Raw genomic sequence first — 27,846 nt, 5'->3', positions numbered from 1 at the left:
CCTGAATGTATTTTAGCTGAATAAGTGAATGCAGACTAATCTTAATACCATAAATTTCTAACTATACTGTTGTATATTCATATTTATGTGTGTGTCGGTTTTATTATTTTTTGCCGAATTCATTTGTATGTAATACAGAGTTACAAACACAATACTCCTTTTTTCTGTATATTTTGTTTATAGTTTGTAGTTTTATGTTTATTTGGTATATTTAGTGGCATATATAGTTATTAGTACTCTACTGTAGATTACTTCTGTCTCATTACAAGCATTTCAATTCACAAATGTCCTGATGTGCGAAAAACAAATAAATATACATGTAAATATACATGTAAAATTATGTTATGCAGCGATTCGTTTTTTCCCTGTTCTAACAGTGCTTTTAAACAGCTAAATCCACTTTTCCACCAGGAAATACCACCTGAATCCTCTTTAAGTTAGATTATTTGTGCTACAGTGAAACACACGTAAAGTAAAGTATTCAGATCAAAAAGCAAAACAACTGCTTGATTTACATGTTCAGATTTATTTACAATGAATCAAAAATAAAACATTTTCTACCAATTAAATTTGTTTACACACGCACAGGTTGTAACACATGAGATTTTGTGACACTGAGATATTAGAACAGTCAATCTGATCTTCTCCATCAATATATATTTTACAAATGATCACTTGGAATTGTATAATGTTACAGTAATCATAATAATAAAAGTCAAACCCAGTGTAGAGCGGCTGAGTGAATGTGGTGTGGACTGTGTGTAGGAGGGTCATTGTATCTGGAGTCATCTATTCTGGAGGATGGAGGAGCTGAGAGCTTATTCTCAGTGTTTGTGCCAGAAAGAGAGAGGAGAAGAAGTCTGCAGACTCCAGGACTGATCATTGTGTCCAAACACGCATTCATTACCCAGTCTTTTCCTGCTGATCATTTTATATGACACTGATATGTACACATATCCTTTACTGCTCCACTCAACCTCCCAGTAACAGCGTCCACTCACACTCTCCTAACTCAACACCTGAACCCAGTAATCAAATCTCTCTGGATGATCAGGATACTTCTGAACATTCCGACTGCATCTCACCACTCTGTTCTTCCCAGACAGACTGAGCTGAGGACTTATGGTGTTTGGATCCAGAGTCAGCCAACAGAAATCTTAAAAAAAAAATCAGAATTCAGTTTATTCTACTAACAGAGTGTTCTTACAGTAAATAAGTGAGTGTTTATAAGTTATTAAATCCAAAAGTGTGTGTGTGTTTGTTTCACCAGAAAGTTGCAGAAAGTCTTCTCTGGTTTTCGGTTCTGGTAGTAAAATCTGAATTGCTGCAGCTGTGTAGACACAATACAGTATGACCAGCTAGAACACAAAGACAGTGCCGGATCTAAGGTGACAGGGAGGGGGCGGTTTGGGGGCAAAGGTGACCAGTGTCTCTACCACAACATGCTTGCCCCCCCTAATTTATGCAGGAAACTTCTCACCGGAATTCTGCAATCACACAATGACAATACAGCACACTAATGTACTAGTACAAACTTTCCAGTTGGAGCCCTATGAGCATCTCCCCAGAAATGTAACTACACATTGCACAAAGCCACAAAGACAGCAGCCACTTTTATTGGTCTGCTAAGCCGCCCAAACTTTCACACCTTTACAGTTTAAACTGTGCAGCTAACCAGTGAAATGGACACACACAAATATGAACACGCTCTGCTGCATAGCGTTCATCTTACCACGAGGAGACATTCCGCTGATCTTCTCTTCACACAGTTCCTCTAGTTGCTGTTTCAGATCAGATCCAGATCTGATCACTGCATCAAATGAGAGATGCTGACGGACACTGATGTTGGGTGACTGATCAGATCCAGAAAAGACACATAGAGATTTGAAACTCTAGAGAAATAGATATAGTAATGAATGTAAAAGAGTAAATCCACTTTAATAAATAAACAATTGAGTCCTGAATTTATTTTTGGTACTTCCTCAACATTGATCAGGATCAGGTGTTTCTGTAGATCAGATCAGTGTTTGTTACCTGGAGGAAGTGGATGTGATCCTCTGTGTGTGAAAGCTGCTGCAGCTCAGTGTTTCTCCTCTTTAGATCAGTGATCTCCTGCTCCAGCTGCTCCAGGAGTTCTTCAGCTGCACTCAGTTCAGTCTTCTCCTGATCTCTGATCAGCTCTGTTACCTCAGAGCGCTTTTTCTCAATGGAAAAAGTCACTGCTGACTGTGCAGAGAGCTGTTACAAGAAACGCACAAACCAGATGGAGGTCCAGTTAAATCTCACACAGAACAAGAGACATTTGTTCTGGGGTTAAATACAGGGTTAAATTTTGGGGAGAGCATGAAAAGGTTGAACTAATCAGTTTTATTTATTTCAATGAGGGATTTTAATGTAAGAGGAAATTTATTATGTTTATTAATAATTTATTATTAAACACCAGTACACAAACTTAAGTTCACTTAAGCTGCTTTTTTCTTGGACTTTGAATTTCCACTGAAAGTGTGTTTAAATATGTGTAGACTTGTCATCAGCTTGAGTGAGCAACTGGACTGCTATTGCTGAGGAACCCTGTTTTTGGTGGATGTTCTAGACTGTGTGATGGACAGAGAAGGGGAGGAACAGGAGTGAGCTGAATGAGAGAGCACTATGAGTGAGTGAGCAACGTGAGAGCAATCACAGCCTTTTTTTTTATTTTTATTTTTTATAATTTTATTTCTAATTTTTCCCATTTTCTCCCCAATTTACACAGCCAATTACCCAACCCACTGATTAGGACTCCCCCTATCACTAGTGATGCCCCAACACACCAGGAGGGTGAAGACTAACACATGCTTCCTCCGATACATGTGAAGTCAGCCACCACTTCTTTTCAAGCTGCTGCTGACAGCTCACAGACATGAGCGTGCATACATGTGCTGCAGACATCACCATAGGAGTGATCTACGTAGATAGTTGGATTGTTGTGTGAAGGGTATTTAAAAATGTCCATTTCTGTTTATCTGGTGTTAAACCAGGGATTCAATTATAAAACTATTGAACTACATACATTAATGCTTATAACTGAACTAAAGACCTTCACAGGGTCACATGACCACACAACACAAGCTGTACATTTTATTTGTAAAAATATATATTTTTAGAAAAAAATTCCATAACATAAATTATATCCATTTTCTTTATGGTCGTTGGATGTAGTTTATGTCATGGTGATTTAAAAAAAAAATGTATTTTTATATATATTTCTAGAAATCAGATTTATTAACATGATTAAAACAGATCAGATGATAAATAGGAGTTTCTGACTGAAGGGAGAGACGTGAACATTAATAATGTGAATCACTAGAATTTAAGAAAAACAAAAACATAAAAACAAACTTATTTTTTAAGCATTTTTATTAATATCAAATAAAGTATAAATTTTATTTTAAAGACAGTCAATAAAGAATAAAAAAAAAATGTTAAAAGACAATGTGTAAACACACACACACAAATCAGATCACAGTGTATCTCACAGGTAAGGAACCCCCACCACCCAGCACATAAATCAAGTGCAGAGATAAACATTAACACAGTTTAACTGAATCAAATCTGAAATCAACTCAAATCCAGATCTAAATCTAATCTGCAGTCTAACTCACTCATTACCCGACTCTGATCATAAACCCAGTCTCAGATCTGATCCTGACCTGAAACTGAACCACACAAATGAAAGTGTTCAGTTACAGATCAACAAAATAATCAACTAAAAATCATCAACAGTCAAAAATCACCAGTCCACCAAAATAACACCTATAACCTCTAACTCCTCCATATAAACCCATTCTAACACCCCCCCAAAACACCCCCTCACCCCCTACAGTGTCCCAGAATAATAGGGGTGTCACGATTCTCTAAATCCTCGATTCGATTTTATTTCCGATTTTAGGGTCACGATTCGATTCGATTCTCGATTTTCTTTTTTTTTTTTTTAATTAAATTTACAATATCTTTTTTCAAAAGGTGGGCTTGATAAACGTGATGGAAAATCATACAAGTGATCTATAATACACCACATTAGGCACTAATGGTCAAATTTAAATAATTTAATTAAGATATAAATGTAACAATCTTGTTCTCAGTCAAGTACAAAATAACAAAAACAAACAAATAATAATAAACATGAGGGGTCACAGAGGGTACTGGCTGCCATCTAGTGGCTTTTTTTGGTAGCAACTGTTTGCATTAAAACAACAATGTGCAACATAAAATAAATATTACAAAAAAAAAACAGGAACAGTCATGTTCAAAATAATAGAACAATTAGAAGATTAACAAACTAAACTCTATCCTAATAACAGTTGAACATAAAAAAATAAGACTTTTTCGGTCCCTGAGAATGACAACTGTCTTTTTTTTCACATTCTTCTGTCAAGTCTTTTTTAAAACAAAGATATATTATTACCTTTATCTGGAGAGAAAGGTGCTCCTTGAGGTACCAAAACTATTTACATATTTGAGGCTGGACAAAACAACTGTTAGTTTTATATTTTTAAGTTTTTCTTTAAAAAGATGAGAATGTCCACATTGTCTGGAGAAAGGGCTGCTCTTTGAGCAGTCACAATATCCGCTCACTTGCTACACTTGTTGCTTGCACAGCAAGATAATGTTTGGAAAGCTTGGACAAATTTGGATACTGATGCTCATTGTTTTTCCACCATTTCAGTGGATTTGCATCCACAGAAATTACTTTTGCCATCCTGTATAGCTCAATCTCCTCCTTGACAACATCAGGCCATAATTTTGGTGTTGTTGGTGTAGTGGGGGCTGTGCTATAAAAGTCACCAAACAGTTCACTGAGTGTGGTTCTCTTTGCTGGGGGGCTGCCTTCACTGGATGCTGCAGTTTCTGGGTCCTCTGGGGGGTTTTGGCTGGTCCCTTGTCCTGGGTCCTGAGTTTAAAAAATAATATAAATGTATGAATGTATATTCCAACTATAAGATAAATTTGCATCACTATTATTAATAGTGGGCATTTAATCATATAAATTTCAATTGGTCACATACCTGTGTGGGATGCCTTTGTAGGATTTTCTCAGCCAGATTGTTGATTGTTGTTGGTCATCCAGATGAGGTAAAGATTTGAACCGAGGGTCCAAGGCAGTGCTCTCATTCAGAAACTGTTGAAGACTGGGATTTGAGTACCTCCCTCCAATGTTGGTTGCTATAGCCGATTTAAAATCCTTCACAATCTGTGAATCTGTGCCACTCACTGTGTTTCATCGCTGTGAGAATGGAGTGTTTGAGTGGCAGGATCATAGACACAGTGGGCTGCTGTTCTGAGCTCAATAGAGGGCTTCAGAACCTCAACCACATCCTCCAGAACAGTCACATCTTGATCAGAAAGTATGATGAGATCTTTGGCATTCTTTTTAACATCTTTTTCTGTGAGTGCATAATAAACAGCAGCTTGTTGCTCTAAGTAGCGTGTAAGCATGTCATAGCTGGAGTTCCACCTTGTAGCGACATCTTGAATCAGCTTGTGAGGAGGAAGCTGGAGCATCTCTTGTTTGGCCTTTAAGACAGCTGCTGCAGTCGTGCTCTTATGAAAGAAGGTGACCACTCTCCTGACTTTGCCCAAAAAACGAGAAATCTGGTTTACTCCCAATCCCTTCTGGGATGCCAGGTTTACTGTGTGTGCAAAACAACCTATATGTGGTGACAATCCAGCTGCATTTGAGGCATTGACAATGTTTTTGGCATTATCTGTGGTCACAGGGATGGTTGTATTTTGTCTATCCAGTTTCCATTCCAATACTGCCTCCTGTAGCACTTCTGCCAAATTATCACTTGTGTGTGATTCATAGATAGGGCGAGTTTGAAGGACTGGACTTTCAATCTCCCATTCATTATTGACATAGTGTGCCGTCACTGTAATGTAGCTCTCAGTTGCTCTTGAGGTCCAGCCATCTGTTGTTATGGCAATTAACTCTGCATTGCTTAGACCCCTCAAAACGTTTTCTTTTGTGTCTTCATACATGGAGGGCAACACTTTGGTTGTAAGATGCGACCTGCTGGGAATACTGTAGCGTGGCTCAAGTACACTGATTAAATGTTTAAACCCAGTGTTTTCCACCACTGAATAAGGCTGCAGGTCTGCTGCTATGAATAGCCCTATCGCGTTAGTTATTGCTTTAGCGCGAGCTGAGGTCTGTGCCAATTTTACTACAAACGAAGATTGAATAGTTGGCTGGACCAATGATGATGTTTTTCCAGTCAAATCAACATCTTTGTGATGCCGGCGAATGTGTGCAGCCATGTTCGTAGTGTTTCCCGTAGCCGGGTATGGTACACGCATGTAGCACATCTTGCACACTGTTGTGTTCTTGTCGACAACACGAACGCTGGCGACATAACTCACCGGGAACGCAAAATACTTCCATACTGCTGATTTAAGAGAAGCAGGAGCGGCTTCCAGCTCTGGTAAGACGTCCTTATCTGCACTTGCCATGGTGCCATACTCTGCAGGTTAGCTAACTAGCGCCGTCGGTTACAGTGTGCGTTGCGTGCTGTGTGCTGCGTACACTTTGCGCAGCGTGCTGCGTACAATTTGCGCAGCTTAGAGGGAGGGATCGTCGATCCTATTTTTGACTTCGATACTCGAGACCATGACCTCATTTCGATCGATTTCGATAAAATATCGAAATCGTGACACCCCTACAGAATAAACACACATTTCTATTCTTAACACAATTCTTTTCTGTATCATCTGAACTACTTTCACTTTATTGTGGATCACAAAATCTCACAGATGATCCAGACCAACTAATCCTGACTCCAGCGTAGAGCGGCTGAGTGAATGTGGTGTGGACTGTGTGTAGGAGGGTCATTGAATCAGAGACGCTGTAGAAGGACAGAGTTCCTGCACTGTGATCCACATACACTCCTATTCTGGAAGATGGAGGAGCTGAGAGCTTAGTCTCAGTGTTGTTGTACCAGAAAGAGAGAGGAGAAGAAGTCTGCAGACTCCAGGACTGATCATTGCCTCCAAACCAGCATTCATAACCCCGTCCTTTCCTGCTGATCCCTTTATATGATACTGATATGAACACAAATCCCCCAGTACTGCTCCACTCAACCTCCCAGTAACAGCGTCCACTCACACTCTCCTTACTCAACACCTGCTCAAAGTAATCAAATCTCTCTGGATGATCAGAGTAACTCTGAACTTTATCACTGAACTTCACCACTCTGTTGTTCTCAGACAGACTGAGGTTCTGATTTACTGTGTTTGGATCCAGAGTCAGTCGACAGAAATCTGAAGGATAAAAGACAAAAAAAAAAAGTTTTTTATTTACTTCTTCTTCACATAATAAACATTGATAATAAAGTTATAAAATGTTCTTTTTTGTACATTTATTCAGTGTTTAAAGATCACTGAGGTGTTTATTTCTACTTACACTGTAGAAAGTCTGCTCTGGTCTTTGGTTCTGAGGGTAAAATCATCTGAACTGCTGAAACTGTAGAAACACAGAAATCAAATGATCAAACAGAATGAATGAAGAAAACTCTTTGTTCAGAAAGAAACAGTTACAGAAATATGATCATCTTTCAGGTTATAAAAATATTTAAAATGCTGTACGTAAAAAAAATATTGCAATTTTTTATTCTGAATTTGTTTAATTTGTTTGTATTACATGGTGAAAATAAATATACTTAGTTGTAGTTATAACATATTGAGAAACGTTTAAGTATGCTGTAAATATACTAACATATTCATGTTCTTACCTAAAATTTATAAAAATTACATTAATATTATGCTTTTATAAAATGTTTGAAAGTAAACTTTGATCATACAAAAAGTACAATATAGTGAATTTTAAAAAATAGACTACTATGAAGTACACTTTTAGTTTAATGTAGTTCAATATACTTCTAAAATACTTATTTACAAATGTACTTTTGTACATTTTAGCAAAGCAATATTTTTAGAATGTAAAATAAATTACTAAATTTTTTACATTTTAAGTACATTTGAAACACATAAAAAAAAACAGTACCGTATATTAAAATATATTTTTATACCCAAGGAAGTATACTAGATATGTGCTACTTACTAAAGACAGAAACAAGAAGCTATTTCTAGTCTAATGAAAATATATTTAACATCAATTCTTAGCATATTTCTAATATACCTGGTGTATAATAGTGATACAGTTGCAATACTTATTAAATGTATTATAATTTTACTGTAAGCATATTTAAAATATAGGGTTAAATACATGAAGTAGTATATTTAAATGTTACTTAAATATTTTTGAAATAGTTCCATTTTAGTACAGTAAAGTACAATTAGCACAATTAAAGTAGGACTTTTGTACTATTAAAGTATAATAAGTACAAACAAATGTTCCATTTTTAGCACTTTTTAAATATACTGATTATTAATGTGGCTACAAGTTCACTTTAGTGCACTATAACATAATAATGCTCAGTAAACTTTAATCTACTTTTATCACTAGAGTTTTATGGTTATAAAATCTGTAACACAGTTTAATGTTTCTCAAGAGACTCAGACAGAAGTTGTGCTTTTTCTAATAAACAAAACATCTCTGTGTAACTTTAGTTAATGGTTTTTAAACACCTGTAATAAAGCATTAATAACACTGTATAGCTGCTGCAGGTGAGCTGGGAGCTGATTGGAGAAAAGCTCTGCACTGTCTATGGAAGCCCTGAGGAGATTCTTATGAAATGATTAAAAATAAAGAAATTTAGAGAAATTTTAATATTTTATCCATCAAAACTACATAAAATCTTCTATTTATTCTGAGTAATATTGTGTATTTATGTTAATCAGGGTCACATGATCTTCAGTGTGTTTCAGATCAGATCTCCTCCTCTTACCCTGTGGAGAGATTTTACTGAATTCCTTCCTGCAGAATTCCTCCAGTCGCTCTTTCAGATCAGAGAGAGATTTCCTCACTCCATCAAATGAGAGATGATGATGATGGACAGTGATGCTGGGTGAATCTTCACCTCCAGAAGAGACACTCACAGACTGGAATCTCTACAGAGAGTGAAAATAGAGTTTTACTTTACAGATCTGTAATCAATAGGTAGTAATGTGGTAATACTGTGGTAACAATTTGTAGAAATCTGTAAAATAAAGACCAGGGGTGGGTTTCCCGAAAACGATCAATCTTAGGGAATAACGAACGAACTAACGAATGACGTGTGTAAAGAACGAGCCAGTTCTGCGAGTGTTTCCCAAAGAGCTTCGCAAAGTGAAAATTAACGAACGAGGTTAAAGAACATCTTTGTTGACTCCTCCCCCGACACAGCGCGCTCAATCGATCCACAAATATCGATTCAACACTGCATATATGCAGTATTTATTCACTATTACACCCTAAAAACGTAGAACTGTGTTGTAATCATCAACATTATACATATTCTGAAATTTAAATTACAAAAGGATGTACTTTGGCATTATTAAAATACTCCTAAAGATACATATGACTAAATAAATAATAAAAAATCTAATCTATTTTAAAACATTAAACTTTTCTTACTTTTTTAAAATTATTATAGTTAATATATATTATATTAATAGATATTATACTAATATTATTAATAGTAATATTGATAGTAATATTAATGTATTATTATTATTATCATTATTATTATTATTATTATTATTATTATTATTATTATGAATAATTATATAAAATTAATATAAATTATATAAAAAATAAATTATATAAAAATAATATAATAATACTTATACGTATACCTGTTTTTTTTAAACCAACCAAAATATGTTTTATATACACTCTGGCTCCTGCTCATCCTAAATCACTCAGTTGAGTTTAGGTCAGGGGATTGTGAAGGCCATGCACCTTTTTGTTTACTAGACAATTCCATATGCGTCAATTAATCGTTTTCATGGTTTTCATATTAATCGCCAATGTAAAAAAATAAAAAATAAAATAATTAAATGAGACGTGTCCAACTTTTGACTGGTACTTATATATTTGCGAGTTGACACACCCCAGAGTTTGCCCAGATGAACGGCCACAATGTTGGTTAGAAGCACCTGAATAAGGAATATTATTAAATATTACCTGCACATTCACCGATACCCTTTACAATACGTATAGGTGGGATTAAAGACACCGCAGGCGTCCCCTGCACCGGACCTACTTTGCAGCTTTGCTTAAACCGTGAGCATCATCTGCAGGAAATCACTGATTGCATTTCTTGCAGCATTAATGTCAAGAACTCTAGCATCGCTAATCTGGATTTTAATGATTTATTCGTGGGTTTGATTGGTCAATTCCAATATGCCCAGTTATACTACAAGCCACAGACAAAGTTGGCATTACAATATAATATAATATAATATAACATAACATAACATAACATAATATAATATAATATAATAATATTGATAATTATATAATAATATAATTGATTATAATTAATAGTAATATAATATAATTGTTCAACCACGGAAATAATATTTTTTCTTCTTCAAAATTGGCGGTCCCTGGTGTTTAAGGTGCTGAACTGCAAGTCGAGATCCCCTAAAGAAGCTCTTTAAGAATAACGACTGGGTCAGAGCACTCGTTAATCTGCGAGTGAGTTTACGTAGTACTTTAGTTACGCACGGGTTTGGGAAACACTCTTTAATTAACGATCAATCTTAAGTACGAGTTAACGAAGTTCTTAGCATTACGAAGCTTTCGGGAAATCCACCCCAGTTTCCTTATTGTTACTAAATAATAGATCATTATTTTTGTTGTAACCCGACACTAATTAAATGGATTAACAGTGAAAACATGCTGTAAATCATCCTTTAAAAGAGTATTTACATTTTTTATAAAATATTCAGTAAATGTGGTAAAATCTGAGTCATAACTGAGCAACTTTTATTCATAATTATTACATTGTTAGAAACATGATGTTCATTTGCTCTATTAAACGTGTATCAGCATATTACACTCTTTATTTCCAGTGAATGTGAGGTTTTATAACATTGGGGTGATTTTCCTCATAAACACTGCAGTAGTTCTGCTGAAATGATTCTGTATTGAAGCTGTAAAATATTAATTGACCTGTTTCTGCTGTTTCTTACCTCTAATATCTTTAAATGATCAGGTACAGTATATCACACAAACACATTAACAGAATATAATTAATCATTATAATTTAAAATGTAAAAGTTACTTCTTCCTTTCATATTTCTTTATTATTGTCTCTCACAGCAGGTGAAAGTATCAGTTCTTCAAAATAATGAGAATAACTGCACTGAAATATGAGAATTAAGCTTTATCATTAAATTCTGTTGGTTTGGTTGATTTTCTTGTGTTTCTTTTGCACATTACGCAGTAAGATCTAACTGAAGACTCTTGATAAACAGATCTTTAAAATGAATTAAATTTCACACTGAACTTCTCAGTGTTTTTTAGAAAAAGATTAAAATCATTTGCAGCTATAATTTCCTTCTTTTACTACTTAAGATCTGAGAAACACAGACTAAAATAAACTATTTATTATCTCATTAATAAACTTTATGAGGAGGAGTGTGAGAATCTTTCTGAGGATCAGGGGTGGGTTTCCCGAAAGCTTCGTAACGCTAAGAACTTCGTTAACTCGTACTTAAGATTGATCGTTAATTAAAGAGTGTTTCCCAAACCCGTGCGTAACTAAAGTACTACGTAAACTCGATCGCAGATTAACGAGTGCTCTCACCCAGTCGTTATTTTTAACGAGCTTCTTTAGGGGATCTCGACTTGCAGTTCAGCACCTTAAACACCAGGGACCGCCAATTTTGAGGAAGAAAAATGATAATTTCCGTGTTTGAAGCAATTATATTACATTACTATTAATCATAATCAATTATATTACTATATAATTATTAATATTAATATATTATATTATATTACTATTAATTATAATCAATTATATTACTATATAATTATTATTATATTATATAATTATTATATTATATTATATTATATTATATTATTTCCCGTGTCTGCGGGTGCTCCGGTTTCCTCCCACAGTCCAAAGAAATTAGTTCAGTCTAATTAGATGTCGGATAAAAATTGCCCCTTAGGTGTGAGTGAATGTGTCTGTGTGTCTGTCTGTGTCTGTCTGCCCTGTGATGGATTGGCATCCTGTCCAGGGTGTATACTGCCTTCAGCCCGATGCCAGCTGGTATAGACTCCAGCCACTCCCCCCCTCCCCCCCCCCCCCCCCCCCCCGCGCCCCTTAACGGATAAAGCGGTTGACGAGTGAGTAAATGAGTGAATAAGTTATATTATATTATATTATATTATAATGCCAACTGTGGCTTGTAGTCTAACTGGGCAATCAAACCCACGAGTAAATTATTTAAATCCAGATTAGCGATGATAGAAGTCTTGACATTAATGCTGCAAGAAATGCAATCAGTCAATTCCTGCAGATGATGCTCACGGTCTAAGCAAAGCTGCAAAGTCACCAAGTTCATCTGGGCAAACTCTGGGGTGTGTCAGCTCGCAAATATCAGTCAAAAGTTGGACACGTCTCATTCCATGTTTTTTTTTTTTTTACATTGTTGATTAATATTAAAACCATGAAAACTAATTGACGCAAATGGAATTAGTAGACAAAAAGGTGCATGGCTTTGACAATCCCCTGACATAAACCCAACTGAGATGGTGATTTAGGATGAGCTGGAGCTTCACAGTATAAAGTACAAAACATATTTCTGTTGGTTTAAAATGTAATATATATATATATATATATATATATTTATATATATATATATATATATATATATATATATATATATATATATACACACACACACACACAGGAACATATGTATTATTATATTATTTTTATAATACTAAAAATTAGAATAATAATAAATTAATATTACTATCAATATTACTGTTAATAATATTAGTATAATATCTATTAATATAATATATATTAACAATAATAGTTTTAAAAATGTAAAAATAAGTTTAATGTTTTAAAATAGATTAGATTTTCGAGTATTTATTTAGTCATATGTATCTTTAGGAGTATAATGTTGTTAATTACAACACATTTCTACGTTTTTAGTTAGTTAGTTAGTTAGTTTCTTTATTTATCTCCCAAGGAGAAATTTTTCTTGGATTGAGGGCATACTGCACTACAGCACAAAACAGACACATACAGACAATCATGTGACCAAAACCATATCATTACAATACATTAAGGATTAAAGTGCATTACATTACATACTTTCACAGAACCCCACAGCCCCTATACAACCAAATACAGTCAGACGTCCTTATTATTTAGAATCTTAATTGACAGTGGTACAAAAGAATGTTTAAACCTATTGTGCCTACACAAAGGAACCCTGTATCTTCTACCTGAGTTCATGAGCTGGTACTCCTGATGTAGCACATGTGTACTATCAGAAACAATATTCCTAGCCTGCCTAATTATAGCCTGCTGCCACAGCTCCTGCGGGCCAAAAGGGGCAGGAATGCCCATAATTTTCCCAGCTGTCTTAACTAGGCTATTTAATTGTGTTTTGGATTGAACTGTTAGATTACCAAACCAACTTGTAATACCATATCTTAAAACTGATTCAATAGCTGCTCTGTAGAATATTAACATAATGTTCTTACAGACACCAAATAATCTGAGTCTGCGCAGAAAATGAAGGCGCTGATGGATCCTAGAACACACCCTGGTCACCTGTGTTTTCCAACTCAGATCACAGTCTATGTAAACTCCCAGATATTTAAATGAGCTCACCTGCTCAATGGTTTGACCATGAATAGACACAGGGTCAGAGATTCCGACTTTTCGAGGATCCACCAGCATTTCCACAGTCTTACTTGTATTAATCTGCAGTTTGTGTACCTTACACCAGGCCACAAGATTTTCTACAGCTATATGATACATATTTGGGTTAGAGGTTTTTGTTAACAAACTAAGCAAAACTGTGTCATCAGAAAATTTTATCAAGTGCTGGTTTGCGTCCATACTAACACAATCATTAGTGTAGAGAGTAAACAGGAAAGGTGAACTGACACTCCCCTGAGGGGCCCCAGTACTACAAACTGTTATGTCAGATAGAGCAGAGTTAAACTTTACTTGTTGTGGCCTATTAGACAGGAAAGAGTAGTACCACTTAATTAAAAATGGATTTACGTTTGCCTGGACTAACTTATTAAGCATCAGATGTGGCTGTATTAAGTTAAAAGCTGAACTGAAATCAATAAAGAGTAGTCGAGCATATGCAGTTGGGCATTCAATATGCTTAAGAATGAGATGCATTAATGTTGCTATAGCATCACCTGTGCTTCGATTTTTTGTATAAGCAAACTGGAATTTATCCACTAACGGTTCCACTTGTATTTGAAGCTTTTCAAGCATCAGCCTTTCAAATGATTTAAAAACGTTTGAGGTAAGTGTCACCGGTCTATAATCATTATTCTCCTGAGGGCAAGCTGTTTTAGGGACCGGGATAATTACAGATTTTTTCCAGAGTTTTGGCACCGTATGAGTATCTATAGAGAGCTGGAATAATTTGTGCCAGACAGGTGAGAGCTCTTCAGCAAAGTTTTTTAACAAGAATGCAGTCATACAATCTGGGCCTGTGGCTTTGTTGGTCTGTATGGCTTTAAAAATTTTGTTGACCGCTTGTAGTTCAACTGTAACTCTGTCCGTATTTAAATCACAGATTACATTCTCCAATACTGCAGCACATTCCTTCACATTTTCTGTATCAAACCGCATGTAAAAGTTATTCAGTTCATTCGCCCTAGTTGTTTCATTAAGGGCCGACAGGGGTTTCTTTTTTGCATCCATGTTAGTCATCTGTCTGATTATGTCCCACAAATTCTTTGTATTGGAAGCTGCCAGGTCTTCTTCTGCCCTCTCCTTAAACTGGCGCCGAGCCACCCTTAGTTGGTCATTCAAATCCTTTTGAGCAGCATGAACACCTGCAACATCACCAGAGGAAAAAGCAACTTTTTTCCTCCTGATGCATTCTCTGATACCCTCATTAATGTATGGTTTATTGTTTGGGTATCGTTTAACAGTTTTTTGAGGAATTATGGAATCAACACAGAAAATAATATAATCTGTGACTGCTTCTGCAGCCTTGTCTATGTCTGCCCCCTCCAGAAAAATATCCCAGTCTGTGCAGAGAAAACAGCCTTTCAGCTCCTCTTTCTTGTCGTCTGTCCAAACCTTCACAGTTTGTATTTCAGGCTTACAGGACTTAAACACTGACCGGTAAGTTGGAAGCAGATGGATAACATTATGGTCAGAACTACAAAGAGGTGGTCTGGCTTTGGCTGTATAAGCATTCTTAATATTACCGTAGCACTTATCGAGTATTCTATTATTTCTAGTGCTACATTTAACATATTGATAGAATCCAGGGAGATTATTTTCCAATATGCAGTGATTCAAGTCACCTAGTATCAGCAGGGGTGCATCCGGTTTACTCTCTAAGAGGTTGTGCACACAGTCAGAGATTTGTTTAGCTGCGCTCTTTGCGTTCCCACTTGGTGGAACATAAACAATGCACACAAAGATGTTAGTAAATTCTCTTGGCAGGTAATATGGGCGCAGGGTGACGCACAGCAGTTCTAAGTCGGGGTTACATATTTTTCCCCTGATTGCAATATTCCGGCACCAGCTGTCTCTTATATAAACGCACACACCCCCTCCCTTACCTTTGCCAGAGTTTGCATCTCTGTCCAGTCTCACATGGGAAAATCCGTCAATTTGAATGAAATTATCCGGTAGATCGTCTCCAAACCATGTTTCAGTAAAAGCCAACACAGAAGACATACGGAATTCACAACAAGCTCCAACATACTGGCGTAGATTGTCCAACTTGTTTTTAAGTGAACGGGAATTGCAGAGAATCATAGACGGCAGTGGCAGTTTGTTTGTTCTTCGGACACGCTGCCTAATGCCGCCCCTCCGTCCCCTCTTTCTGGGTTTCCTCCACTGCCGATCTCCTGCATCTGGAGGAATGAGTAGCTCCCTTGGTACATCGCTCAACAACCCCACTGGTGGTAACAAACCAGTGTGTCGTAGTTGGAGCAACTCCGTTGAACTGTAGGTTAGCTGGCCACTGCTCATGGTCTCGGTAGCACTGCCCCGGAGAACCTGGTCCGACAGCACTAGCCATGCTAATGCTAAAAACAAAGCTCTGTTACGTTTAACTTCTTCCATACGCCGCCCGCCGTTAAAGGCACAGAGCACTGCACAAAGAGTCCACTGCAAAGTAATCCTCAAACAGCCAGATATGGGACTGGGGGGTGACAAAAAACACCACAAAAAGACAAAGTGCAGCAGGAGCCCTCCTCCATGTTGCCGACAGAGCAGCGCCATTTTAGCGCCATTTTTAGGGTGTAATAGTGAATAAATACTGCATATTGCAGTGTTGAATCGATATTTGTGGATCGATTGAGCGCGCTGTTTCGGGGGAGGAGTCAACAAAGATGTTCTTTAACCTCGTTCGTTAATTTTCACTTTGCGAAGCTCTTTGGGAAACACTCGCAGAACTGGCTCGTTCTTTACACACGTCATTCGTTAGTTCGTTCGTTATTCGCTAAGATTGATCGTTTTCGGGAAACCCACCCCAGGTGTTTCTGTAGATCAGGGGTGGGTTTCCCGAAAACGATCAATCTTAGCGAATAACGAACGAAGTAACGAACGACGTGAGTAAAGAACGAGTCAGGGGTGGGTTTCCCGAAAACGATCAATCTTAGCGGATAACGAACGAACTAACGAATGACCATCTATTACCACACATCACAATTTATTTTATTATATATTTAACAATACACTTCACTATAAATTCAAGAATATATACTACCATATACTACTATATGTATAATACAAAAACAGATAAAGGTATGCTTAAAGTTCAGAAAAACATCAACATTCAAGAGTTCCATCAGTAGCACTCGTGCCGTCCCACTGGCTGTAGCTTGTGCTTTTGCAGTCTTCCAACAATGGGCTGAGACAGTGTTGGTGCCTTCCTTCCCCAGTTTCACCTTATAACAAAGGAAGAAAATGAGAAATAAACAAACAATGACCACCAGCAACCCAATGCTACTTAGTTACAAGTGGGTCCGAATACTCTTAGATTAAAAACAAGTTTCAGTATTTGGAACCCACCGCTAACAAGCCTAATTTAAAGGTAAACTGTGATAGTTTAATAATGTACAGCTAAATCCTTAATACAAAATAAATTAGCATAGCTATTTCATGGGATAAAGTGAGATAGCTAGATTAGCTAATTAAAACATATCTCAAAGCTAATTTAGCTAGCTAACTAGTTAACTTAAAGCTAAGTTAGCTAGTTCTAACTTATAAATTAAAGCTAGGTTAGCTAGTAATAAATCCAAAATTAAAGATAGGTTAACTAGTTATAACATGAATTAAAGATAGGTTAGCTAATTATAACTTAAAAATGAATGCTAGGTTAGCTAGCTATAAATTATAACTTAAAGCTAGGTTATCTAGTTCAATTAAAGCAAAGGTAGCTAGTTAACTTAAAGTTAGGTTAGCTAGTTAAATTAAAGTTAGGTTAGATAGTTAAATTAAAGCTAGGTTAGCTAGTTAAATTAAAGTTAGGTTAGCTAGTTAAATTAAAGCTAGGTTAGCTAGTTAAATTAAAGTTAGGTTAGCTAGTTAAATTAAAGCTAGGTTAGCTAGTTAAATTAAAGCTAGGTTAGCTAGTTAAATTAAAGTTAGGTTAGTTAGTTAAATTAAAGCTAGACTAGATAGTTAAATTAAATCTAGGTTAGCTAGTTAAATTAAAGTTAGGTTAGCTAGTTAAATTAAAGCTGTGTTAGTTAGTTAAATTAAAGCTTGGTTAGCTAGTTAAATTAAAGTTAGGTTAGCTAGTTAAATTAAAGCTAGGTTAGCTAGTTTAATTAAAGCTTGCTTAGCTAGTTAAATTAAAGCTAGGTTAGCTAGTTAAATTAGTTAGTTTAGCTAGTTAAAATAAAGCTAAGTTAGCTAGTTATAACTTATAAATTAAAGCTAGGTTAGCTAGTAATAAATCCAAAATTAAAGATAGGTTAACTAGTTATAACATAAATTAAAGATAGGTTAGCTAATTATAACTTATAAATGAATGCTAGGTTAGCTAGCTATAAATTATAACTTAAAACTAGGTTAGCTAGTTAACTAGCTAGTTCAATTAAAGCAAAGGTAGCTAGTTAACTTAAAGTTAGGTTAGCTAGTAAAATTAAAGATTGGTTAGCTAGTTTAATTAAAGCTTGCTTAGCTAGTTAAATTAAAGCTAGGTTAGCTAGTTAAGTTAAAGTTAGTTTAGCTAGTTAAAATAAAGCTAAGCTAGCTAGTTCAATTAAAGTTAGGCTGGTTAGTTAAAATAAAGCTAAGCTAGCTAGTTACATTAAAACTAGTCTGGCTAGTTAAAATAAAGCTAAGCTAGCTAGTTAAATTAAAGCTAGGCTGGTTAGTTAAAATAAAGCTAAGCTAGCTAGTTACATTAAAGCAAAGGTAACTAGTTAACTTAAAGCTAGGTTAGCTGGTAGCTACGTTGGCTAGTTAAACTAAAGATAAAGTAGCTAGTTACCTTAAAGCTAGGTTAAAATTAAGGACTCACCTTGCCAGATAACTTTAGAAGGACTGCGGGGAGGTTTCTGTTGGATCAGAGTCAGTTATCCAGCTGGTTGACACAGTGCTCACTGCATTGGTCCCTCCGTCCAAGAAACGAGGGCAAACCATAACCTGTATATTCATTCAGTTCATTCAATCTGAGAGCCAATTTTAGCGTCTTTTCTCCGAACATCATCCAAAGCTTAGTCCCGCCCTATCGCGCTGTAAATCTTCTGCTCTTGCAGTCCAATCACAGAACGCTTTTCCCCAGAGTTGCCAGGTTCGCGGTTATCCTGCCAAATTTGGCTTGTCTGAAAACAACGGGTACATTTTTGCTCAATCTTCAAACTGAAAATGTAACAATTATGATTTAAGGAGAGGGAGGGTATTTTCAGTAGGTTACAACTGAGACACAGCACATTTACAGGAACTGTTGTATGTGGTGATTCACACTGACCATAGCTAATGCTTTTTTTTTCTTGCAATTATTTAAAATTATGTAATACATTAAAAAAATGTAATACATTATTAGCAATATAATAAAAATATAATATAATATAATATAATATAATAATATTCGTATGCCCTTATACACAAAATTAATGATAAATCACAAAGTAAAATTAATAGACTGTATAAGTGTAATACACCTAAATATAAGATTTTGGGCTAGGTCTGTGTAATGTATGTAGCATTTGGGCAAAAAAAAATGTAATAACTTGTCAATCTTTGTTACATTAAAATTTTTAATATGCAAACATGAATATGACCGCTTTATTTAAGTAATTGTAGATGATGTAAATGTATTTTGTTTATTGGGTTTGTAACTGTGGACCTTTATTGGCACATTCAGGATGTATTTTAAACCATGGTACGCTTTTGTCTCTTTTGTGAAATGCTTAACTAAGAAAGACACTAATAAATACAAAAAAAAAAAAAGCATTTGGTCTAAAAAAATATTGCAGCTTAGCAGTTTAGAGATTTTGTCTTTATTGTGGTATGTTTTTATATTTACCAATATATAGACATAAATGGTCCATGCATAAATTGTCATATATTAAACAATAGATGTCCTTTTTTCCATATATGAAAACTTATTATTTAATATATTGCACTATATTTTCCAATATATTGCCATTTATTATGTTTCATAAGGGATATTAGTTACATAGCACCAGAAAGTAAACAAATATATCAAATAATTCCTAAATATACTAAATTGTTCCAAATATATCAAATTATTCCCAAATATGCTAAATTATTCCTATATATATAGAATTACTAAGATATATCAAATTATTCCCAAGAGTACAAGCCGTTTATTCTGAACTAATTAAGAACTAATACAGCCATTATTAATCATTTCTACATAACAGACCACTAATTAAGCACCAATAACACTTACACAGAATGAAGCCAAATAAGTAGTGAATAAATCATTTATAAATGTCTAATTTTGGCTTTGTTAAGCAAATAATAAGACATTAATAAGCGCCTAATTTGTGTTCCTTAAAATAAAGTGTTACCGAATAAACACCTGTAACACACTGACAGAACATTACAAAAATGGGGGTTAAACAGACTACTGCACATTTCAGTGTATCTAACATTTGGAAGATATTAAGCAAACTAAGGTACGTAAGGTTAATATATGATAAGTGGTGTCACTGACTTTAATATCACCACTGTTAGAGTAACCTGCAGCAGCAGATAAACACACTGATAGAGGCTAGCGGTCCGGTGCTGTGGAATTACCGTAATTACCCTAATAATGGGCTTTAAAAGTCTGTGAGACTGCTAGGCTAAAGATGAACGTTTATAAGGTTGGTGCTGACAATTAAAGCAGTGACCATTAAAACAAAATTGAGTACACTCAGTCTTCTGGAGAACATAAATAATGTCTACTATGTAATAATATTACGTTATTTTTTATTATTTTTTTTCCTTTTAAAAATGGGGTTTAAGCAGATTACGACACACTGTAGTATTTTACTATATGTTGCTAATATTTGGAAGATAATGATGATAATAAGGTAATTAAGGTTACTACTACTACAAATGGTGTCACTCAAATATGCCTTTAATATCACCACTGATGTAATTGTTTGTGTAGACTGATTTAGATCTATAGTTCCCCAGGTGGCATGTAAGGGTTTTCAGTAGTTAATGTTGATTTGAGCAGTAATTAATAAGTAGTTATTATAAAGAAGACATCATTAGTAAGTAGTTCTCTGGGAGATATGTAAGTCTCAGTAATTATTGTGAAGTTAATAGTGAACTACTATTATCATTAGTTCAGTACTATCTACTGAGTAATTATTCAGTACTCCCTGGTAGTTAATAGAAAATATTTATGTGTTAATGCAGCACTATTAATTAGTTACTGCTTAGTTACTGCTTAGTTGCCTATTAACTATGGAACAGTATTATAAAGTGTTACCGAAATAGTTACAATTTGTTGGAGTAAATGAAATAATAAAAGACAGTTTATCCTAAAAAAGCACATGATGTAGGCCATGGGGCAGTTGGGCCATGTTTGTAAGACATGTTGATCCATCCTAAATGGTAAACAGTAAATAAATGGTGTTTTAAGCTTAGAACTGCATCTTATTGGGCTTTGATTGGGTCGTCCCCTAGAGCATGTGACAAGTGTTAAGAAGGAATCATTTATGTGAGTAAAGCATATTAATCTATGTGTTTGCACTGAACCATCTTTCAAGTTACAAGATAGAATATTAACAGGGAGTTACTGAAGGGGAGAACGTTAGATTAAATAAGCATTTTGCACAGCAGGTAATTTGTATAATGGTGTACTGAACAAGGACATTTAATCACTAGAATTAAAGACAGCCATTCGACAAGAACTACCTAGCATATTTTATCTCAGATGTGGAGAATAGCACAGGGAATTGAACTGAAATGTTGTGGTGTGTGTAGCATTACTTTAGATAAAAGTGTGCACAGTTGTGGATAATATTTGACAAATCTATAAAGTAAAGTGTTGTTTAAACCCAGGTTTGGCACCAATAAAGACGAGGTCTTGAGGGCTTAGCTGGAGACTCTTTTCTAGATATTGCATCACACTTCACTGAACAAATGACCCATTTTCCCATTTCCAACATTTCAGAGAGATGTACATTTATCATTTGGTCAACATAACTAACATTTCCATGAGAAAACGTAAGTATTCCTAAATTTCCCTCCTAAATCTCTCTATTTTTAAAAAACGTATTGTAATGGCTCCCTCACCTGGCATCAGCAGGTTATGCAAATAGACAGGTCATATGCTTGTTTTGTTTTTCTCTGCTCTCACATGTGTGACTGGTGTTTTGTAGTTTTGAGTCTCTACAGCCACTGTAAACCTGTATCTGTCTCTCACCTTCAGAATAAAGCTCTGATTCTGATCTTCCTCATTTTATCTCTATATGAGTGTAGGAAAGTGTTGTACAGCTGAGGGGTTTCACTTAATTGAACAGTGCCAATATGACACGTTATAGCACGAACCCCGAGTGTATTATTGTGATTATACCACAGTTCCATTATCACTGTTTATTAAAAGATTTTGTGCTCGTGTGCTCCTCCTGCAGTTGCAGAGTGTAATAAATGTATACAGCACTGTCATAAACCCCCTCTTTCTACTGGCACTTTTATCTAAAATACCAACATAACATTGTGGATTATATGTTTCATATATATATATATAAATCTCTCCCAGCGCGCGCGCACACACACACACACACACACACACACAGACCTGCACTCTGATATTTTTTACTCATCAAATTAAATTTGAATTCAGAAATCCTCACAACCAATTTTACAGTCCAATTTATCATGCATTCTTTATTCCAGCACCCTATGTTGATTTTATCTGTATTTTAGGTGACAATATAATTGCATTTTACATTTCTTACATTCGTTCTTTTATTTACATTTAAATATTCACTATAATAATTTACATCTGAAGAAAAACAAATGCAGTAGAATTTTGTTGTGATTAAACGGATTAAATTTATATTCATAGTGGAAATTCCACCTGCATGTAAGCTACTTTTTCCATCAGAAAGTAAATAATAACAACCATCATTAATTTGTCTCTTTTACCGTGAAATGTTTACTTTATTGTAATCACGACTGAAACATGACATTTCTTCTGTGTCTACAACTGATAAAGCAGCGTGTTTACAGCACTGTTAGCCCTCATCACCAAACAAGCACAGCACAGCTTCTCCGGTACGTCACAGACGAGCAGCACAAAAGATTTGTTCGAATGAACAAATCTTTTGAACAAATCTTTTTAGTGAACGGATCTAATGATTAGTTAATCTAAAAGAGCTGCTGTGCCCATCACTACTAGTTAGCTTCAGTAAAGAATTAACCAACTGCAAATAGCAGTAGTCCTGGTAGTCTTTGTAGTCCTTATAGAACTGTTAAAATTACTACGAACTAAATCGATTCATTTGAATCACGGTGTTCCGAAACACTGTTTCGAACGACTGTTCCAAAAACAGGTTTCATTACGTCACGCAGTTTCGAAATATTTTAAATCTTTTCGTGCGTTTTAGTCCGCACTTACGTTCAAGCAGCTGGTCTGAGATCAGAATGCTTGGTCTCATATCTGCCCAGAGGAAAGACCCTATGGATTACTGGCTCAGACACTCTGCCGTCTTTCTTCATCTGTTTCAATTATAAAAAAATATCTCTCAATTCCAGCAACCCAGCAGTCCAAGCACTGTGGAACAGATCCTGTTAATAATAAAAACAACTGATTACTTGTAATGTTTAATAAATAAAGTATTACACAAGCATTTGCCTACCTTGCAATGTAAAATGAATAATGTCAGCTATATAAATCCACTGACTGTGTATCATAATGAAAAATACATCTTAATGACATCATTAAAACAACCCTGTTCTCTGCAAAATAATATGTTTTCATGACTCAAATTTATTCAGGGACACAACATGCTATGGGGGAATATTTCTTAAATTTTTCATAAAAAACACATCACTTCTGTTTCTGTTAAGAAAAAGTTGTGGATTTAGGCCCTAGTTGCCCACTAGATGTCCCTGTGGCGTGTGATGATTCGAACGTCTCACAAGATTCATTTTCCGAATCAATTGGTTCATTTGATTCGATCACCCAAAAGCCCCACTTTTGCCATCACTAATTATAGGTTTATTAAACTCCTTCCTCAGTGTAAATTAATGCACTTGGGGCACATGGTTGCAGACTCCAAAATGGCGGCCACGCTGAAACGCCAGCTCCTATAGACCAATAGACGACCACTTTTCAACACGCCCACACCTTTCGACACGCCCAGTACTCCTAGCTGCAGAGACCCATGTCCTGCTCCCAGTGGTGTATTTAAGCAATAGGACATGAGATTGTGTTATGTCGTAGATTATCACAGCTGATGTTATTCACGATAACACACAACCTCGAGTGTTCTATTGCTTTTATACAGCTGTTTTTTTTTTACAAAATGAATAAAGAAAATAAAAGACCCTCAAAAAATTGATGATGAATATACTTTAATAGTAGTTCCACAACAAGTAAACTGTAACAGAACTGTTGAAATCTCCCTGAAGCTCTCCTCTCCTGCTCCACTGAGTCATCTTCAGGTAAAAGATATGCGTTTGCGAGCATTTCAGCCTGTTTTGCTGGGTGGTGTTGGTTAGCTGGCTGGACTGTGGTTAGGTTAGTGTAGCTTGCTTTAGCTTAGCCTAGCCTGGCTGGTTACTGTTCCGGCTATCAGACCGCAGCAGAGGTGACAGATGGATTTTCATTTTCTAAGCTAAGCCACATACAGGGTTATCCTGGAAGAAAACTTGCTTCCTTCTACTCTGGCAAAGTTCCCCAAATCTGAGGACTGTTTTTTCCAGCAGGACAATGCTCAATTCCACACAGCTAGATCAATTAAGGTGTGGATGAAGGACCACCAGATCAGTGTCATGGCCAGCACAATGTCCAGCCCTGAACCCCATTGAAAACCTCTGGAATGTAATCAAGAGCAGGGCTGGACTGGTAATCTGGCGTACCGGGCATTTTCCCGGTGGGCCGACAGTCCTCAGGGGCCGATGCTGTTAAGATTTGTTATTATTTTATTTTTTTCTTTCCTTTTTTTCCCAAGAGACCGGCCCACAATATAGAGGGAGCGGCCCATTGGCCCGTCTTCAATATAGACAGTGGACTGAACCAATCAGGATATAGGACGAAAGCAGCCCCACCCTCTCTCCGCGTGGTCCACTGAACTCCCACTAGAGAATTTACGTGTGGAGAAACTGGAGTGTCTCACTGTAGCTGCTACAAAATGTGTAAATATCACACGCATGTTCGCTGCTGTTGCCTCCGCGTCCTCAGAAGCAGCAGACAGGGAGAGCAGGCTTGTGACAGAAACCAAGAGACAGAACCAAAAGACAGAACCAAAAGACAGAGCGGAAAAGTGTAGCACGTAAACAGGTAACAGGTGATGGGGTAACGTTAGCTCTATTATATGGTATTTGCATACTTCCCACAATCTGGTAGTCATGCCCCCTTATTCTGATAAAATAGCAAACGGTCAATACTGAGAAGTGTTGGATGAGCAGCAAGTGTCCATTTTAGGCTACATCATAGTATTTTAGATATTTAGGTTAATGGTGTGTTGAAAGGCTGCATAGTAGTTTGAATTTGTATCCTCTATGCTGTGGGTTAACATGTTTTAAAAAGTACTCAAACAAGTGAAATAACAGTTTTTTAAAAACGGATAAATGATAAGTAAAAAAAGCAATTTAAGCATGACTAAACTACGTGTAAAAAATATATGCCCACCCTGAGTAAGAGTAAGACAGTGTCAAATGCTTTTAAGATATAGTTGCATGGCATGATTTCATAAATCAGCCACAATTCCCTACTTTCTCCCAGCTGGCAACAGCGAGTTACAGTGACAGTATTTGAACAACCAGCATGTTTCTACGGTTTAAAATTGCACAACGGTATACCGCATTAACCGGTATACTGCCCAGCACTACACTAAACTTCTTATATTTAATATGTTGTTGATACATTATGCTTCTCTGTAACCCCACATACATTAATTGCAAGTCGGTTGTGCACTGCTAATTATGGGCCGGTCTAAACAAAAATGCCAGGGCCGATTTTTTGTCCCAGTCCAGTCCTGGAACTGTCTACAGTTATATGTTATACAGGTTCTACCTGTTCTACCTCCCTAACAGATGCGATCCTCCTGAGACCTGGCCTATTCATTTGTGTCCTCTGTAGTGGACATTATGTTTCTGCATCTCACATTTTACTTGCTTGAGTTACACTAATAATTCCTGCTGTATCTTAAAGAGGACATCCTGAGCTTTCCAGTGATACCACATGTTTGGGGGGGGTGGGGTACTGACAAATTCAAGTTCCTGTTTCTACAAAATGGCTTTATAACAACAAGCACATTTTATGGAAGGAGAAAGGATGAGTAAAATATTCTTTATTTATTGCATTTCTACTATGAAATTCATGTATTTTATTCATTCTGAGGTTGTTAGGAATTATTTAATGAAGTCTGAGAGCAGTTTAATTACTTTTGGGATTGAATAATAGCCATTTTATAAATGTCCTCTACAGTGGACACCAGGATGATCTTCATGTCTTTCACAGCCAGTATTTTTAATGCATTGATTTAGGAGACAGAAAAGAAGCAAAGAAGATTTTGTACAAAATAATTGAGGGAGATTCAGACTTAGATTTATCAGATGAGGAACATGATGAGGAAGAGTTTAAACCTGACGAAGAAGAGATAGGGAGTTCTGATGAGGCAGGAAGCTCATCAGATGAGAACACGGACCAGCAAGAAAGCCGTCGTCCTCTGTGGGCCAGGACTAGCACGTATGATTTATTTAGTTCTAGGATTACCATAAGTGTATTTATCCAGTAAAAAAAGATAAATAAACCATTCATTGTTAAACTAATGCCTGTCCTTGGCAACAGATAGTACAGTAAATAAAATAATTAACATCATACCATTTTGATTAGATTGGTTATGCCATTACTGGTTATGCCATTCATTATTATTACACATGAGTAAGTCACAACGAATGCAAAAGAGAATAAATAAGCTTTCAGGAAAACAGAACTTGTTTCTTTAAAATCCCTAAATTCAACAAACTAAAATGAATACAGAATGAAAGTCCAATATATCCTGGTATTATTGTTATTGTTTAACTTGTTAAGTTTCATTGTTCCGTAGATTACAATAATCCTGATTTCCACTATAGTGGACATGCTATAAAAATAAAAATAAAAATAAATTTGAAAAAGTCTAAATGGTAATCTGTTTTATTTACTCCTAAGAGATAGGAAATCACAAAAAAACATAAATTACAATACTTTTTTTTCTCAGTTCTCAGGAGGTTAAGACTGCAAGGTGTCAAAAAACAAGTGATCAAATATATACTGTTGTGTGTGTATATGTCATTGACTATGCGCTACAGCGCGCTCATCTTTTGTTCAGAATCAGCTTCTTATCACTGGTAACAATGCGGCTTTCCTCTCACTCATTCCCGCAGCTTCACGGTGTTTTAAACAGTGCGGACGCTGAGCGCTGAGTTCAATAGTGAAACAAAGAGTTCAGCGAAAGGAAACGAGTCATTGGATAAATGCTAAGCTTTGTCCCGCCCATCGGACGCTCAGCGTCTCTGGGGGTCTATGGAGCGGTGGGCTGGCCTCGGCCGACCCGGACGCTCAGCTTCTGCGTGATGATTGGATGATCTGTCTGAGGCTGAATCCCTTTTTGATTGACAGCGAAATGAGCGAATCAGCGATCTTTTAGTGTAAACATCCGTGCTGGGAGTTTTAAATTTTCATTCTGTTCTGAGTTAAACCGGAGACTTTCCTAATCCTCTTAGCTACACATTTTCTTTGTTAAAAACGACTAGCGACAAATCCAGCCTTTATTTCTGGTGTTTTTTTGTAGCTGCTTGTGTTTGGAGACTGACTTATATCACTTTTTCTGACTTCTATCACAGTTTCTGTCCAGCGGGTGCTGCTCAGCCCCTCCACCGTCACAAAGCACTCACAGGCGGACACATTTCACACTAACCTCGCTCCAGTCCCTAGCTAGTGAGCAAGCTGTACATAATGTCAGTCAGTTTTAATGTTGTGGACCGGATTTTGGCAAAGCCATTTGAAAGTCTTCCTTACGAAAAAAAAAAAAAAACAGCAGGGCAGATC

General features: G+C 36.1%; 1 protein-coding gene and 1 long non-coding RNA gene across 13 annotated transcripts in view; both read right to left on the bottom strand.

Moving 5' to 3' along the window:
- Positions 1-27,846, bottom strand: part of LOC103035149 (tripartite motif-containing protein 16-like) — a 204,234-nt gene that overhangs the window by 59,178 nt on the left and 117,210 nt on the right. For 3 of the 12 annotated variants that reach the window (XM_049479295.1, XM_049479204.1, XM_049479235.1), the window contains exon 6: positions 7,118-7,296. The exons of 2 other annotated variants lie outside the window; for them this stretch is intronic. In XM_049479295.1, the coding sequence (XP_049335252.1) occupies positions 7,118-7,296 (179 nt within the window). Of the gene's footprint in view, positions 1-809; positions 978-7,117; positions 7,297-7,438; positions 7,499-8,882; positions 9,046-27,846 lie in introns of those variants that run through there. 7 more of the 12 variants (XM_049479249.1, XM_049479248.1, XM_049479215.1 and 4 more) reach the window with 4 other exon arrangements.
- Positions 4,071-5,166, bottom strand: LOC125802172 (uncharacterized). Its single transcript, XR_007439144.1, has 2 exons — positions 5,046-5,166; positions 4,071-4,930 (listed from the first exon to the last, which is right to left on the bottom strand). It is a non-coding gene; the product is annotated as an uncharacterized LOC125802172 (long non-coding RNA).

The sequence above is a fragment of the Astyanax mexicanus genome, chromosome 1 (assembly GCF_023375975.1).
Source record: "Astyanax mexicanus isolate ESR-SI-001 chromosome 1, AstMex3_surface, whole genome shotgun sequence".
NCBI lineage: Eukaryota > Metazoa > Chordata > Actinopteri > Characiformes > Acestrorhamphidae > Astyanax > Astyanax mexicanus.
The sequence above is the reverse complement of the archived record's forward strand: the minus strand, read 5'-3'. Positions and strand labels throughout refer to the sequence as shown.